This window comes from Eretmochelys imbricata, chromosome 10 (assembly GCF_965152235.1).
Source record: "Eretmochelys imbricata isolate rEreImb1 chromosome 10, rEreImb1.hap1, whole genome shotgun sequence".
Classification (NCBI taxonomy): Eukaryota; Metazoa; Chordata; order Testudines; family Cheloniidae; genus Eretmochelys; species Eretmochelys imbricata.
The window spans coordinates 51,927,266-51,945,534 of NC_135581.1; the positions used below are offsets into that span (position 1 = coordinate 51,927,266).

At 42.4% G+C, this 18,269-nt stretch overlaps 1 protein-coding gene and 1 long non-coding RNA gene across 2 annotated transcripts in view; both read right to left on the bottom strand.

The window, feature by feature from the left end:
• RAB8B (RAB8B, member RAS oncogene family) overlaps positions 1-8,991 on the bottom strand; it is a 42,016-nt gene extending 33,025 nt beyond the window's left edge. The window contains exon 1 of the mRNA XM_077829237.1: positions 8,821-8,991. Coding sequence (XP_077685363.1) covers positions 8,821-8,944 — 124 coding nt within the window. The 5' untranslated portion in view covers positions 8,945-8,991. The remainder of the gene's footprint in view (positions 1-8,820) is intronic.
• A 2,632-nt stretch (positions 8,992-11,623) lies between these two features.
• On the bottom strand, positions 11,624-17,628 carry LOC144271544 (uncharacterized). Its single transcript, XR_013347364.1, has 3 exons — positions 17,560-17,628; positions 17,196-17,284; positions 11,624-14,994 (listed from the first exon to the last, which is right to left on the bottom strand). It is a non-coding gene; the product is annotated as an uncharacterized LOC144271544 (long non-coding RNA).
• Between the last annotated feature and the right edge of the window lie 641 nt (positions 17,629-18,269).

Here is an 18,269-nt window from a genome sequence, read left to right on the forward strand (position 1 = left end):
CCTGCCTCTTTACCTTGCTCAGAACTTGCCAAAGCCACAACAGAGGGAAATTGACTTCACCCTTATCATTTTCACTGTTGCCAACAGCAATGGGTTCCCAATAACAGTTGTTAAGAACATAAGAATGGTCATACTGAGTCAGAGCAATGGTCCATCTAGCCTAGTTTCCCCATCTTCTGAGAAGTGGCCAGTGCCAGATGCTTCACAAGGAATGAGCAGAACAGGAGAATTTATCAAGAGATCCATCCGTCCCCTGTCATGCAGTCCCATCTTTTAGCAGTCAGAGATTTAGGAACACCCAAAGCATGGGATTGCATCCCTGACCCTCTTGGCTAATAGCCAAATACTTTTTAGCCTTCACAACATCCTCTGGCAATGAATTTGACACGTTGACACTGCACTGTGTGAAGGAGTACTTCCTTACGTTTGTTTTAAGCCCGCTGCCTACTAATTTCATTGGGTGACCCCTGGTTGCTGTGTTATGTGAAGGAGTAAATAACTCTTCCTTATTCATTTTCTCCATAACATTCACGATTTTATAGATCTCTTTTCTAAGCTAAAGAGTCCCAGTCTTTTAAATCTCTCCTCATATGGCTGTTCCATACCCCTAATCATTTCTGTTGCCAGTCTCTGTACTTTTTCCAATTCTAATATACCTTTTTGGTGATAGGGTGACCAGAGCTGCACGAAGTATTAAAGATTGGGCATACAATGTATTATGATATTTTCTGTCTTATTTATCCCTTTCCTAATGGGTCCTAACATTGTTAGCTTTTTTGCTTGCTGATACATATTGAGCAACTAATACCAGTCATTTTATATTCTGCTGTTGCAACTTGGGAGAACCAAAGGAGCTCTCTTTATAACTATGAGTTTTGTGTTTTTTAATTGAGATCTGATTGTATAGACTTTGACAGCTGTTCATGAAAACTTCTTACAGGCCATTATGCAACGGGGTTATCCGTTGGAAAGCTCTAGGGAAAAAACAAAACCACATACACACACACCAGGACCACAAAGTCCCTTACTGCATCCTCCAAGGACAAGAAAGAACTTCTTCCAAAGTGAAGATTTTGGTTTTTTGATTTTGAGTTCAAAGTCAAGAAACTAAAACGAATGATGCGCAACTCTATATTCACACAGAAGCTTTACACTCATGTAACTTCTTAGAAATAATGGCGTTAGTCCCAATTTAGCCCCAAGTGAGAGCTCATCTTTGCAAACAGGGTTATTTAATCGAACACTGAAACGTTTTGAAGATAAAAGTGACAGTTTGTCCTTAGAGGCTTCAACAGGAAATTTTAGATGTTTACATCAACAATGTTAATTTGTACTGCAATCTCAAAGATTAAAATCAAGCAATACCTCACTTTAAACACAGCATGTGTTCTTCGCCATGTGAATCGTACTATGAAGTTCAGCCAAGTTTTAAAAAAGAAAGCCAGGTCAAGACAAATACCACCACTAAAAAGACAGCTTAAAGTGACAAACTGCAGAACTGTTATTTTCAACTCCTATTAAAACAGGAGCAAGACTATTAAGGAGCCTAGATAATAGTAATCACTTTTTTAAATGCTTTACAATACATTCCTGATAGCATATACTAACGAACTACAAGTTTCATATTTGTTCCTAAATTTATTAAGTGTTAATCTAGTCTTAAACAAAAATTGTTTATTCAGAGCAGGCTACCAACACTGCTTCAGTCTGCCTCTCTGTTGGTCAAATAATCAGGCAACACAACCATGACAGCTCCATCTGCCAGTTAAAAGTGGGGATGAAAGAGTTAGACATCTGTCATGTTATTTCAGGGTAACACGCAAAGACAAAGCAGCAATATCATTTTTAATACAAACCAAGCAATTTCACTCAACATTGATTTGCTTTTATTGTAGAGCACAGAAAGTGTAAGTAGTGTCATTTTAATAATAATAAAAAAGGGTTGCAACCTAAGATGTCCCCTGTATTGATTAATGTACACTGTGGAACATTCAAAGCTAGGTACCTCAATATGTTTATTCACCTATAATGCACCCAGAAGATTGCTTCTCTTGATCAAGAGAAGTCTCCTAAACAACACAATGCCATCTTTCCTGCTGACTCAGGCCTCACAATTGTCTCTGCAGCTTCATCCTGAATCTTCCTCTTGCTGCACATTTGCCTATCACCACCCCTGTAATATTGTTTGTTTCTCTCAAGCAAGCCTCCACTTCCTCACACCTTGTCCTGTCTTCAAGTCTCACTCCTCAAGACTCCTGCACACATAGCCCACTAATGCAAAGCAGCACCACCTTGTCACCCCCTTCAGACAGTTCCACTGGCGCCTTCATTTAAGAAAACCCTAATTTTAAAGAGGAGCTACAAGTTCTTGCCACCAACCCACTTCTGAATATTCTTTCCCTATTCTTCCATCACTGTCTCTGCTGTTTCTTTCCACCACCATCTCATCAGCAATGAACTTTCCATCTATAGCTCCTGACATCAAGAATAGCCCAACTGAAATTTTCCTCTTCATCAAAGCTTCAGCACTCCCTCTTTTTGGCCTATGACAATTCACTCTCTTTACATAACTCTCCTTCACTAACTTGTATCAGAATATTCAGTCTGGTATAATTTAACAATAAAATGTGTTGAAGTAGTTTCTATTAAAGGCTATTACTGCGGCTGAAGTTTCATTCAAGGGAGAAGTGGATATTTAGTATACTTTGGATTAAACTAATTTGACAAGCTAAAGTCAGTATACATGTGCTTAACTTTTTTTGGATGGCCCCGTTTTTCAAGAATGAAGCCAAGGAAAAAAATACCTCTAAAAAGTGAGGCAATTTGTTCTAACTATCAGGTACAGTACACTCTAGATGACTTTTTGCCACATGTTGATATCGTCTTGGATAAAAATGTAAAAAACTTTATCTTGCAATCAGTAATCACTATTAAACAAGAGAAAACCTACTAGTCTCATAGAAATCCAGTTATACAAAAGAGAGTGAAAGGAACCCAGAGAAATCTAAAGAATAAGCCTTCTAACCCGAAATAAAATGGATCCAGTTCTGCTAGCCAGCACTACTCAAACAGCAAGCTAGATAATTGCAGACTATTAGACTGTCATTCAACACTATGCACAGTAAATTCTGTAACAGCACTGTGTACACTTTAGGACCCAGACTTTAGAATCAGTAATTGATAGGACCAGCAAAACACATATTCTATATTTTGGATAATTTATCTTATCAGCTTTCACAGGAATTTAAGTTGCTTTATATAGGAGTTGTTGGGCTAAGCAAGCTGGCTCCATTTATTTGATTGAATTTTACTTCCCTTTTAGTTGTGTGTGAAAGCAAGAGTTTCCACTCAAGGAAGCAGTAGTGTCAAGTCCAAGTTAGCAGTGAGTTTCCCCTGCAGAAAGATGTAAAGACAGAAAAGTGGAGCCCTGCTAACTATTAGAGTAACTGAGAAAAAGGGACCTCTTTTTAAGACGGAGAAAGACAAAAAGGTAGTTAAGTAAAGAGACAGCATGAACACAGTTGTAGTCGGAGGGAGGGAAAAAAAAGGGGGGGCAGAAATCAGGGGGACTAGTTGCAAGCATCCAGGCAAACACCTGTATTCAGCATGAGGTATATTCTCCTTTCCCCCACCGCCCACAGTGTGGGCAGGGGGGAGGGGAAATCCATAAAACCAAGGGTTCGGAACATCAACAGAGCACCTTCAGTCTTGAAAGGCCCACACAAAGACAGCAAGGACACAAGCATATAACTTCAGTGGTGATTTAATTCTGCAATTGGCAGAAATGAAATTGACAGATTACCACATTCCCCACCTTCTTCTCAGCTATTAAAAAAAAAATCAGACAGAATAACTTCTAATGCTGTGGTGACTGAAACTGCTAAGTGACAATGGGGGTTGTGATTGGGAAACAGTAGAAGCAACCAGAGAAATGTCTTGCAACAGCACAAGATGGGCCTAAGCTGCTATGACACAGAAAAGGCAGAATTCCATAGCTAGGAATGGATCTGAGGCTGAAAAGGAAAATTTAAAGACCACCACAATGCAGTCAAAACCAAAACCCACACACAAACACCTCACTAACCCCTCTTCCACCCACTCCCACACAAATGGGGCCTAGCATAAGGCTAATTCATACAGTAAAAAGGCAAGACATCACATATTGAAAGGATATCATGTCAGATCTCAAAAATTAAGCCAGCTCCAGCTTGTCAGTACCTGAACAGAGACTAAGAAAGAGTATGTCTACACTCAAATTTCCACGTGCCCTACGCAGCTGCGTGCTTTGTATATGGGTAAGGACAGCCCTTTAAGTATGTCTCCTTGAGCTGGGACTCACACCCCCAGCTCAAAGTGTAGACATACCCCATTTCTCCTAAGGGTGCCACCAAGTAGTATTAGATGGTGCTCCAAATTATGGTAGATTCCATGCACAACATGATGCTGGGGATCACCATGTTGTTGGAGATATCTTCTTCTGAAGGTCACATGAAGCCAGTATTCTGACAGCTTCAATTCCTGTAGCTAGATTTTTTTTTCCCCCCGATTTACTCCCATTTGGATACTGCATTGTGTTTTTCCACCCTTGAGATAGCTGCATTTTAATCATGGGAGAAATAATTCAATTTATTATATACAGCAATCAAGATCCTTCAGGATGGACAGCACTACATGTATGATGTGTTATTTAGCATTGTAAAACTGATCAAGTTAGATCAGACAGCAAGCTTTTAAGAGGATACCATCCCTTTAAGTAGAAGTCTAGACGTTGTTCTAAACCAGTGGTGGGCAACCTGCGACCCTTCATGGTAGGCTGCTGGCAGGCCACCAGACCATTTGTTTAACATTTGCATGGCTGCCCGCAGCTCCCAGTAGCTGTGGTTCGCCATTCCCGGACAATGGGAGCTGTGGGAAGCGGCGGCCAGCCCACGCTGCTTCCCGCAGCTCCCATTGGCCGGGAACGGCAAACCGTGGCCACTGGGAGCTATGGGTGGCTGTGCAATCGTAAACAAACAGTTTGGCAGCCTAACTGTGCGGCCCACAGGTTGCCCACCAGTGTTCTAAACAAGCAAGCAAGCAAAAACCACACATACACCCAGGTCTTAGAACAATGACCTACACCTGAGATTAGAAAATGCTCCATTTTGTACAGTCTCTGTTTGGGCATTTGTCAGCACTTCGCATACAGTCAGTTTCCCCTATAGTAACTCAGTTTCCCTCTGTGAAGTCTTCCATAAACCAACAGGGGAGGAAACACAATTACAAAAATAGGAAAATGCAATTGTAAAAGCCCAATCAACAGGGCAGATCTTAAAACTACCAGTAACTTTGTCAAATTGATGAGACTTAAAGTTAGCATCCTTTTAAAACCCAAAATAAAAAACAGGGAGGGAAGGAAGCGTGAGGAAAAAAAAAGGAACACATTAAGCTGACCTAGGCAAGATAGAGAAAAGTAGTGTCATATATATACAAAAAGTATCTTTAAAATCCAAAGCAGACCAATGAAATTGCACTTAAACTTTAAGGAACTAAGCAGAAGACAATGAAGTATAACCAGGAAAGCTTGTGAGAGACAGAATATGAATGCTGCTCAATTTACTTTATCCAGTTCTTTCTGTAACTATAAACACAGGAATAGGTTCAGTATCTAACCTGTGCACTGTTTTTTTGGAGCTGAGTATGCTGCTTTTTAAAAACATTTCTATGACCCAAACTTCTTATTCAACTGAATACACAGTGGAAAAAAGCCTTTAGAAAAGCCACTAATCAAACTCTTATTACATTCTGAAGATGGCTGCAGAAGAAACAAGGAATTTTTTCTCTTCCTTATAAAGAATTAAAACAAATCTAACCTTTGTGTTTTGTTTTAATTCCCTTCCCCCCACGTTTAAAAAAACAACCCCTAGACCTGTCATAGCATCAAGTCTCGTCTTCCCTGGAGAATTCTTGGAACTCTGATAGGTTTCAGAGTAACAGCCGTGTTAGTCTGCATCAGAGTTCCAAAAAGAAAAGTACTCCTTTTCTTTTTGGAACTCTGATGCGGACTATCTGCTCTCAGTCCTTCAAAGATTAAGTCTACCCTTTCAGTTAACAGAGACATTTTTTCTCCCAAATGGTAGTTAATTAGTCCTAACACAAAAATATCATTCAGGCTACTTAAAACTAGACACTTCCTATCTTAGTCAGAATTCACTTCCTCTGTAGCCAGTATCTCATAACACCAGCAGTCCATCAAGTCTCCAGGGTAACAAAACATGAATCATTAGAGAGAAGACATTTCAGGTCTTCTTTACTCACAAAATACAAGGAGCATAAACGTTGTTTCTCCATGCCAGGTCACCTTTATTTACATTTCCAGAAAATAAAAAGTTTTATTCTTTCAGATGAGCATGGATTTCATCGTGCCAAGCACTAGCTACGTGCATAAAGATTTAGTCTTCAGTTGTAAAGATATTATGCATATCTTTGCTTTCATAATGCAAGTAGCATCAGACTATTTACATGAATAAAGTTAAGCATGAATTTAAGTGTTTGGAGGATTGGGACATAAACCTAATATTTCAGTAACAATACATTTATATCTAATACAGCAAAGGTCTTATAAAAATTCTCTTTGCTCAATTTAAAACTGACAGTCAATGTGAAAATATCTAATACAACAGACTATTATGTTAAACAGTTAAGTCATGCATATCTCAGTAATTTTTGGGACACTACTGTTGCAAAAGTATCTGTGCTTTAAAAAAAGCAAAGAGAGAGAGAGACTGCCTTGAGAATTTTTCTTAAATTACATAAAAAATACTAACTTTAATCATAAGAAAAGCCACTCGAAATCTCAGACACTCAATATACACATTCATATGTACTCCACTCTTATGGAACTAAAAAGTGTAAGACAATTATTAATATTACCCATAATCAATAAAATCAACTAGCCTTCAACTGTGACTATAGATTACTATAAAGAAAAGGAGTACTTGTGGCACCTTAGAGACTAACCAATTTATTTGAGCATGAGCTTTCGTGAGCTACAGCTCACTTCATCGGATGCTGTAGCTCACGAAAGCTCATGCTCAAATAAATTGGTTAGTCTCTAAGGTGCCACAAGTACTCCTTTTCTTTTTGCGAATACAGACTAACACGGCTGTTACTCTGAAACCTATAGATTACTATAATTGTTTACTCCCTGTAATCAAGTAGGTTTTTTTTAAAATACAATTTGAGCAATACCCAGTTTAAGCAGTTTGAGTCTTCTTCCATTTCCTGATAACTTGCATATGCACATCACAGAGAATTTCGCAAGCAACAGGGAAACAGTTAGGAGGACAGCTCCTGAACAGCCTAGAAAAACCGCCCCCCCCCCCCAGACCAAGAGTGTCATGTTCTGGATTTTGTTTTCAGTTCAGTCTTGGGTCAATATTTTAAAGAGCATTTCTAAAACATCCTATCCTATTAAAGTGATTTCCATTACTGGGAGAGCAAGATGGTCCAGGGAGTTTATACAACTGCCAACAGTTAGCCATTTCTCAAGTCACATGAAAACATTTTACATTCAAATCTGGATGATCTGATTGAAGAACGAGCTAGGTATGTAAGTGTCAGAGAAACTGCTTTGAGGGGAAAAAAAAAGGTGTAGCTATTTGTTTTCCTGCAAGACTGAAATATGATAGTTTATATTTATCCATTATGGTCTCCACTGTCCACTCCACTTAGAGAGCCCAGAATTTGTCCTCAGAATTTAACTCCTTTGGGGTAAGGGGTCTTTTTGTTCTGTGTTTGTGCAGCACCGAGCACAACAGAGTCCTGATCAATGACTGGGGCTCCTAGGTCTTATTTACAAAGTGATTTAACAACAAAGCGGGCAAAGTTCAATGTTTTGAGCAGATTGCCAGTCACCGCTACAAGGTTTGGGCGGAGAGCTCAGCAAAGGGCACCTCCCTAATGACTTGTCAAGTTGCTAAACAAGGGGGAAATGCACATAGCGGTCTCGAAACCGCAGCCGGAGATGAACAAGGCAGCGCGCGGTAATGCACTTCGCCAGAGATTGTGCGAACCGGAGCCTAGAGCCAGCTCCGAGGAGGCGGCTGAGCAGCTGGGAGCCAGGAAAAGAGGACTGGGGAGGGGGAGAAGTTTCACTCCCTCTTACCTCCCGCCGACGGGCGGAGGGCAGCCAGGCGGGCTTGCGGGATGCCGTGGAGAGGGGGCGGCCCGACCAGCAGGCTCCACGGGGCAGGAGGAAGTGCCCCAGGCTGGCATCTCTCCCCTGAGCACGGAAGGGCCCGGCTTCCCCCGCACTTGACTGGCTCCGAGCGAGGCGGAGACCCACCTCACGGGCACTCGCTCGCTCCATGACAGCTAGCCCGACGGTGACCAGTGTAGCCGGGCCACCACGAAGCCGCCTGACCCCGCGGGGAACCAGCGCTAAGAGGGAAAGCCCAGGCCACTTCCCTTCCCACTAGACTCTCTCTGCCCAGCCCCCACAGCGGTACCGGGGGCAGGCGGCATTCGGGCAGCCAGCTCCCCTCCCCCGGTCTCTCCGGTTCCCCCGCCGCCCTGCGAAGCCCCTCACCAGAAGGAAGAAGACAACGAGGACGGAGGCGCCTCATCTCCAACCCGGCTGGGTGAGGGGAGGCAGCCCCGACCCAGCTCTCCTCGCTAAGGCTCCTCTCCCCAGCCCAGCCCCTCGCGATAGGTGACCGAGGGATGCCTGGGCAGCCCGTGCCCCTTTCCGCTCTCGGCTCCCCCGGCCCGGCCCCTCAAGGGAAGTGATCGGGGGGGTCCGAGGCAGCCCGTGGCTCCGTTTCCCGCCTAGCCCCTCACCGATGGTGGAGATGAAGGTGGTGTTGAAGGCGTCCTCGCTGAAGCGGAACAGCAGGCAGGTCTTGCCCACGCCCGAGTCGCCGATCAACAGCAGCTTGAAAAGATAGTCGTAGGTCTTCGCCATCTTCGCGCAGCCAAGCCTCTGGCTTGCCGGGAGCGAGGGAGGGGGAAACTCCACCACCACTCCCCACCCACAACACTGACGCGCCAAAGCCGGCATCCAATCACCGCCGGCAACGCCCCGAGGCTCATCACTACGCGCCGGAAGTGCGCAGCGGGCTGACGGGGTATGTAGTCTCTTGAGCGAAGATTCATTTCCGGAGCGCGGGCCAGTGGTTCTTGTGCTGGAGTAGGAGGCCTGCGGCTGCCCGGGCAGTAGCTTGGGGGTGGAAAGGGCCGTGGAGTGCGAAAACTCACTCAATTTATGGGGAGGGGGAGGGGGAGGGGGAGGGGGAGGAGGAGGAGGAGGAGGATAGGCAGGGCTGCAATGAGGCGCCCTGCGGCTAGGAGTGCTGGGGCAAGGCCCCGGGAGTTCAAGGAGCCTGGGTGTGCTGAGCTGAGCGGCTCTGGGGTGAGGAAAGCGTCCTGCAATTTAATATCGCCTAACTCATTAACTGATTAGTTCTAATGAATGTTACCTAGTTGCCAGAGGACACTGGCTAAAGATCAGCTTGAAACACCTGGACTCTCTCCCTCTTCACCCCCCCCCCCCCCCCCAGGAAGGATTCATTTCAGAGGCTGTCACTGCCGGGCCGCTCTACTGGCATCAGGGGAAATGGTGAACATGCCCTGCTCCAGCCGCATCTGCCCTTCCCTTGAGCGTACTGTTTCCAACACATCAAATGTTTGTTTTATCTGTCAGTGGCATGAGCCTTGGTGAACGTTTGTGCTTTGGTAACTGTGAAGACAGAAGCTATCCCTCTCTTTTCAGAATAGGTGTAGTAGCATAATTGTGGTTGTGGCCCTGTGCTGCAAATGTCTCCGTGGAACCACCTAAAAATGGAGAGTTCAGTCTCCATGACCATTCAAGCCTTAATCTCCCTACTAAGATTTTCCCTGTGATATGAATCCCGTAGCACTAGACCCAGGCAAGGATCAGCAATACATTTAACATTGACACAAAACATCTGTGAGGTGGTAGTGACTTTCAGTTACTACCAAGCTTATTTTTAACTAATGGATCTTTGAATACCATGTGATGGAGTACTGCAAACAGATGTGTCCATTTCATCATATGAAAGGCTTTCTCTGCATCCAGTGGCAGAAGTGAGCCAACTGCAAACCTTGTGGTTTGGGTAAATACATTTAGATACCTACGCTTATTTATAGAATCCATAGCTTCCTTTTATAAAGTGTATTTAGTTTGGGCATGAAAAATTACACCCACACAGACTCTCCTAACAATTCTGCATCAATTAACTAATTTTATTTTTATAACACTCTGGTATCTGAAAAAAGAATATCCCTGAGCACTTGAATATCCTCTATATACCTAGAGTTCCTATGAATACAAACATTACACTGGCTGCTTGTAAACCTTACACTGCATAACAATACTCTATTAAATAGCTGTGGATATATTTGTGTATAGCAATGTTTCACCAACTGCCTGTATATAAACTTTAAAAAGTACTGCACTAGATATTTCTTTTTATCCGTATATAACAATCCTCCACAAAAAAATTTTTTAAGGTGATGCTAAGGTTTCAGGCACATAGTGTATTGGGTGTGTATTACCTTTCATAAACATTAAAATTTAGAAAAAAAATTAGAAACCCAGAAAATGCAGGGTAGATGTTTCACTTCTGGGCTGAGGCATCCCATAGAGATGCCAACATGTGCAGTATCAAAAATGCGCACCAAAAACATGGGGTTTATCAGTTCTTTCAATACTGATATGTCTCTGATACTATTGGTAAGCATGATGACTTGTCAACATACTAACCTTTGTTCTTTTTATGTAAGTGCTCTGATTACACTTCCCAGGATATGAGGTTTGTACATGGAGACACATGAACTCAGGGTTTAATGACACTTGGATAATTGTCTACCACCTGTGATCATATGACTTCATCCTGTGAGGTACTGGGGTCAATTTTGCCTCCACAATTACTGCTACTTGGAAAACTAAATATCTAAATTAAATTTGTGGGGATAATCAGGTATTTTAGATGTTCAAGTGATAGAAGCTATACCCACAAATAAATGAGGACATAATACTTCAGTTATATGCACATAAAATTTTGCAGGTGCAAAAAGAGATCTGGTGAAAGCTGATTTAATTTTGGCAGTAAATATTTCGCTTAGCCACCTTAAATGGTTATATATCTGTGTAAAGTGAGATAAGAAGATTGTAACTTATAGGTTTTTTCCCCAAAGTTTTTTAAGTACTGTTAACATGTCAGTATTTTCTTCTTTCATTTGGTACCTGTAATGTTCTGGAGTGAGTCAGCATCATTATTCATTTCTACAGTATCCTTCACAGTATGTCACAGGTTTGTATCAAAATAAACAAAACTATAAAAAACCATTGACAGCTATAGGAAAGAACTACTGCTTTAATTAATTTTAAAAGCTATAACAAAGTGTGCCCTATAAACAGAAACAGGGAGTTATACAACTGTAATGACAGGTTTCAGAGTAACAGCCTTGTTAGTCTGTATTCGCAAAAAGAAAAGGAGTACTTGTGGCACCTTAGAGACTAACCAATTTATTTGAGCATAAGCTTTCGTGAGCTACAGCTCACTTCAGCGGATGCATCCGATGAAGTGAGCTGTAGCTCACGAAAGCTTATGCTCAAATAAATTGGTTAATCTCTAAGGTGCCACAAGTACTCCTCTTCTTTATACAATTGTAAATCATTGGGACAGATTATTCTCTCCCACAGGAAAACCTACAGGAAATGGTCTTGGGACGGTTTGCTCCAAATTATTCAGTTAAGGATTGCCCCTTAACTGGAGGGGAAGAGTCTGGCCTTAAAGACCCCAGTTTCCCTTCCCTTCCCCAGTTTCCAATCCCCTATGAGCTCTCCCTCACTTTCCTGTAACTATGGCTCCAAGTGGGGCCCTGCTGACAAAGCAGTGGTGCCTGGTACCTTTCTTAAAGGATATTCTGCTCAATAGTTAAGCTGTACTAATCTCTGAGTGGGCCTTCCGCAGTACTGGTATTGTGGAGATGATGTGCAACCATGACCCCTCATCGTATACAGATTCTCAAGCCCTTTGCGGGGAAAAGGGGGGTTCCAGAAATGTGGGGGAGAGGATGGGGCTAACTCTCCCTAACAGGTAGTCTAGGGCCAATCTGTGTGAAAAGTGTCCCAACTGCACCAGGATTGCGGGGCTAGGACCTGGCCCATAGTTGCCAAATGTCCTTTCTCACAGATGTACGTTAGGACAAGCTATGTTACCTGCTGACTTTGAACTAAGTAAAGAACTTGAGATGCATGGGGTTCAGTCATACATAGATAGCCAACATACATCACGTGCATCAAACATCGTAATCACTCTTTGAAATTAAACCATAATTTGATGGGGGAACCAACCTAGAGATCTTAAAAAGGGCCAAAGCATTCTATTAATTGGCCAGCTAGAAGAATATGGACTGCTGCATTTGGACAAAATGTAATCAGGAACTGCCCCAAACAATGAAATACATTAAGAAGAAGTCTTGAAGAAACAAATGCAATCAACATGATTCCAAACCTTTCTTTTAAATAAAGGTCTAAGCATTGTGAGATTCCTGACATGGGAGCAAGATGTACAGTTAAAAACTATGAACACAAATCCAATGACAAATCTGGTTTCAAATTCTCTACAAGTTGGAAGTCTGTTTCAACAAGAACTTGGAACTAACCTTTGGTTTACTATATTATGATTTAACATTATATGACCTCCACAACTGGATATCATGTCAACAAGTGGAGCAGAAATCTCAGTCTGTTCCGCTAACGAACACCTCAGGGAGATCAGGATATCGTCGGCAGAGCAAAGACAATGGAGCAATACAAGATTTTTTTCACACTCGTAATGCTCAGCATTGTTCAAACTGAAATTCTGGAATATGGTTGCTTAGTTTTTTTCTTTCTACATCAATGGTAGTTGGCTGTGTGCGTGTTATTAAGATGGGCTGTTGGGCTATTTATTACAAGATTTAAGATTATAAATGATGACAGCCTAATCTGGCACTGAAGCAATAAAACTGAATAGGTTAATTATTTCAGACCAGCATGAACCATCAGATTAGGGGAAACTACTAATGAAAAACTAATCACTGAAACATTTTCCATTTATTTTATTTTCTGAGGCCTGAGTGGCTACATAGCCTAATTCGGGCCTTTTTAAAGATTACCACATCAGCCTAGTTCAGCAATGAAGAGGCTTTTATGGAACAGATAGGTTTTCATATGTCTCTGGAGCAACATGTTTGTGTTCACCATCTGCTATTCAGGAGTAATTTTATAGAAAAATAAAGAAAATCACTTCACTCGTTAATTACAGTGGTGCTTTGCAATATTGTACTCAGTTCTGAATGGGAAAAGTGCCAGTTTGCTAGACTTGCAAGACAGATGTTTATTTAACCACCAACTTAAAAATTACCTTAAAAACAAGACATGAAAACTCACTGATATTTACGTTTTTTCCTGCCTTTGTTTAGTATGTAAAAACTGCTACTGTACAAACTGTATACCTCACAAAGCTCTTTGACTGTGTTTGAAAGGACAGTGTCAAGGCTGTTAGGCCTTAACAACTACTGTGATGTTTGCCCTATAAAAATTCCATTGTTTCAAACCAATCTTTGCTATAGCATTACATTAAAAAAAAAAAAGTTGTGCATCACATGCTAGACAAATGTGAGCAATGACAGAAAATTTTATTTCTGTTTGACAGATATATTTCTATCTACTAATGAGGGACTACGGGTTTTTTTTTTGTTTTGTTTTTAAAGAGGGTGGGAGGTAGAAGAAAGTTAATATTATGGTCTATCTAAAGAGTTACACTTCCATAGGAACAAAATAGAAAAGATTGTTGTAGTGTTGATTTGTATGTTGAAGGAATGGTAATGCAGCCTTTCTTAAACCCCAAATCCTATACTAACCCTAGTCAATTTCAACTTTAAACTAAATTCCCCTGGTCATATCACCTGATTATAATAGTTTTAAGTTAACCCACATCTTTTTGTATTGTGTACTGTTAAACAACTGCTAAGTCCCACCCAAGAGATGGCAACAACTCATCGGGGGTGAAGTAATACATATGTAGCCCTTACCTTCCTCAAAGAACTATAGTAAGATTTAATGAAGAACAGATGGTTTGTACAGAACTCCGGTGGGGATCCTTGGATGAAAGGCATTAAAGACGTGCACAGCAAAATAGTCCTTTTATGCTCACTAATATCATATAAAATGTCACAAATATAAAATCTAAATAAACGATTTTATGTACAGAGGAAAAAATACAAATTATTTGTAATTGGTCTGCACATACTCGAATGATCTGAAATTCGTATGAGAGTAAAGCATCTAATTCAACTTCCATTCCCATTTCTATTGTCTTGGCTGGCAAATACCATCACTTCTGAATTTTCAAATATCTCTTTCCTCCTTGTTCAAAGGAAAGCCTGACTGAATACAAAACCGATAGGCCCACTGAATGCAGAACTTGTTCAGTAGTGGCAAAACTCAGAAACTTAAGATCTTTTGCTAAAGGGATCAGAAGTTCTGGGAGATTTTAATGCGTTGTTGTAAGACTATAAGATTTCAAACACCAGCAGAATGCTTTGAAATACACGGGTAGCTCTTAGACCCTTCTAGATGCTGTTATTTAAAGCACTTGTGGAATCCACCGGTCCCAGAACTGCTTCAACCATCTATGAACACCATCTAACTGCACATCATTACACCATCTCACTGCACATCATTGTGAGCTTTGTTCTCCAGCTTTTGGAGTCTGCTAACTAAATATAATAGTATTCTCCACTTAAGAATGACTGGTTTGGGAAGATGCTATTGTGAGTTAAAACCAGTTGGTATCCATCACCTGAAACTGTCACATCTATTACTTCAAAATAATCTGCCATCTTTTTCTCAGTTGTAGTAGCAGGTCCTGCATTGCATCTAGGTGCTTCTGGATTCATTCTAGGCCTTGTGACAGTGCCTTCTGTAAGCCCTGCTGTTACCTGCAAGTGGATTTTTCTGTATTCTTAATTTTTTAGTCTTTAAGCAGAGTTGTGCTCTTCATTACACAAATGATGGGCAGTGTGAACTCTTTTCATATGCATATTAAGAGAACTCTATCTAGGAAGGTGTTACATGGACTCATTTAGTAATGCAATGCAAAGTTAATTAAATATGCACATGTTTCAATCTGCCCATACCCCAAGAAGAAAAAGCATTACTTTGAATCTTATACATGCTACAAGTTGCATGTGTGTGTGCTACTAAATCAATTTAGTTAAACCAGTGCTAACTTTCGTGTGCTATTAAATCAATTCAGTTAAATAAATGCTAACTTTGCCTGGACACTCAATTTTAAAACTGCTTCAAATGTCCTTGCCAATTGAAGCTAAATCAATATGACAAGTTAAAATTCATTTAAGAGTCCACTTAAAACCAATCTAAAAATATATTTTTCTTAAACTGCTTCAGTTTGTAATACAGACAAGACCCCAGGCCGACAGAGTCTCCAGATCAAACATGCCATTTAAGTGAACTTAAGTATTAACTGAACTTAGATCTATAGTGTCGAAATCTGCCTATAACATCAATCTAGTTACACCTGTATAAATTTCCCTCTTCTAAACAAGCCATTAGAAATTAAATTATTATTGTGAAGTCATGATCAGTCAATAAGTATCTCTTTCCAGGGGTTTGTCTACAGTACAAAATTAGGTTGATTTAATTTAGGCCAACCTGCTACAGCTACAGCAGTAATTTAATCAGCTGCTGGTGTCTACACTACTCTACTTCTGCTGGTGGTGCATGTTCTCACCAGGAGAGTTTACACCAACTGAAGTGGGGCCTTGTGTGGCACTGACAGCTGCACAAAACTCATAGCTAGAGCCCCCACCCCATCCCAGGGTGACAGCTGTGAGCCCAGCCCCCAGTCAATTTAACAGCACAGAGCCAACCAATGCTGAAATTGACATTTTTGTCAGCAGTATGGGAGGCTCACAGCTGGAGCCCTGACACTGACAAGAATGTCAATTTCACAGCTGGAAGGCTCCCATGCTGTGAATTTGAGACCCTCAGGGGGCTCACAGCTCAGCTGTCACTCCAGGCTGGGGGATCCAGCTGTGAGCCCAGGACACTGACCACCCCCTGCTGCCCTGACCCCGCCCCCACTCCACCCCTTCCATGAGGCCCCGCCCCTGCCCCCCTCTTCCCACCCCTTCCCTGCCCCCATTCCAACCCCTTTCCTGAAATCCCCACCCCAACTCCACCGCCTCCCTGCCCCCAGGGGGTGCAGAAGGGTGCAGGTGCGGCAGGGAGCTCAGGGCAGGGGCTTGGGGTGCAGGGTAGGGCAGGGGGTCAGGGTGCAGCAGGTGGCTCTGGGCAGGGGGCTGGAGTGCAGGAGGTGTGTGGGGTGTGGCAGGAGGCTCAGGGAAGGAGGTCACAGTGTGGGGTGCAGCAGGGGGTCAGGGTGCAAGAGGGGTGTGGGGTGCGGCAGGGGGCTCAGGGAAGGGGGTGAGGGTGCAGGAGGGATGTGGGGTGCAGCAGGGGGTTCTGCTGCAGAAGGGGTTCAGGGAGCAGGTCCGGCCCGCCGCACACCGGGGTCAGGGCAAGCTCCCTGCCTGCCTGCCTGCCCTGCCCCCACGCTGCTCCGGGAAGCGGCCGGGACCTGAGAGCGGGGGGAGCACAGGGGTCTGTGTATTGCCCTGGCCGCTCTTCCACGTACCTCCCCCAAAGCTCCCATTGGCCAGGAACGAGGAACCATGGCCAATGGGAGCTTCGGGGGAGGTACCTGGAGGAGTGGCCAGGGCAACACATAGACCCCTGTGCCTCCCTCTCCACCCAGTCCCAGCCGCTTTCCAGAGCAGTGCAGGGGCAGGGCAGCATGTTTGAGATCCCTGGTCTACACGGACACTGCGTCACCCTTACTACACTGACATAAGCACTATGCCTCTTGGAGGTGGAGTTATGATATCAGTGTAGCAGGCCACTTACTTCGGCATAAGTAGCATTCTAGTGTAGACACTGACATAATTAGGTCAATGTAAGCCTTACGTCCACATAACTCTGTAGTGTAGACCAGTGGTTCTCAACCTGTGCTCCATGCAACACTATGTCTAAGGGATTCGTGAAAGCATTAGACTGAAAACTAACTGAACAGAATTCAACTATATATATACAGACAATAGATTTCAAAAGGGGTCCTCACCTTCATTTGAAATTTTTCCAGGGTCCACAAATGAAAAAATGTTGAGAATCACTGGTGTAGACCAAGTCCAGGAAAAATAATATTGTAATCTGTGTACATCAAGAAGATAATTTCTAATCAAAATCCACCATATACTCTGACCACACCACAGAGCAAACCCCAGAAAAATATCCCATCTCCAAAAGGCAATGAATGGAGAGAACCGAGTGAAACAGAGGGTAAGCAGGATACTCAAGTTCTGCCTTGCAACCGCAATGGAGAAGTATTCTATGCAAAAAGGGATAGTTCAGCAAAAGGACACTATGATGCATGCATTTAGAGAAGCTCAACTTCAGCTGCTAGACAACAAAAAGTTTTCAGTCACCTTTTTCTAAACATAACTACTATTAAACTGGGCCTTGATGTTTCCAGTCCATCTTCAGGAATCTTTCAAGTTACCCCTTACACAGTTGATGTTCAACATCTTTAATTTCCTGTTCTTATTCTGCAACAAAATAAACTTGTATTTTATTTTTTTAACATTTGAATTGCAGCTGTAGTATTTGCTTTTAAGGGGGTGCACAGGGGGATCTATGGAGACATTCTGAGCACCGAGCTGACAGTGGCAAGCACTCACACTTTGACACAGTAAGCAGCGAACACTACAAAATGAAGCTCCAAATAAACTCAAAATAGAGAGCCAGAACTCAACCGTGGCGCTGACATCCTGCTTTTGGATCATGCTTCTGTGCCTCTCCTTCCCTAGAAACCTCTATTTTTAATGTAAACTCTAACTCAAAAATCTTCATAGGGCATTAGAGTGTTCTAGCAGGAGAAAAATTAAAAGAATGGAATGGTAATGTAGGAGGGGAAAAGGAGGAGGATGCTTTGTCATTTCTTTGGTGAGTTATGTATAATGAAGGTATTGTCTTGGTCGAAGGATTTTATAATCCTCCTCCCGAAACAACCATCTGGTTGTTACATTTTTATTTTCAACCTACAGGTAAATAGGATATATTTGAAGGCAAAAGACTGGAAGGGAGAGGAAAGTATTATAAAGCAAGTCAGCTGCTCTGTACTGATAACTAGTAGGAC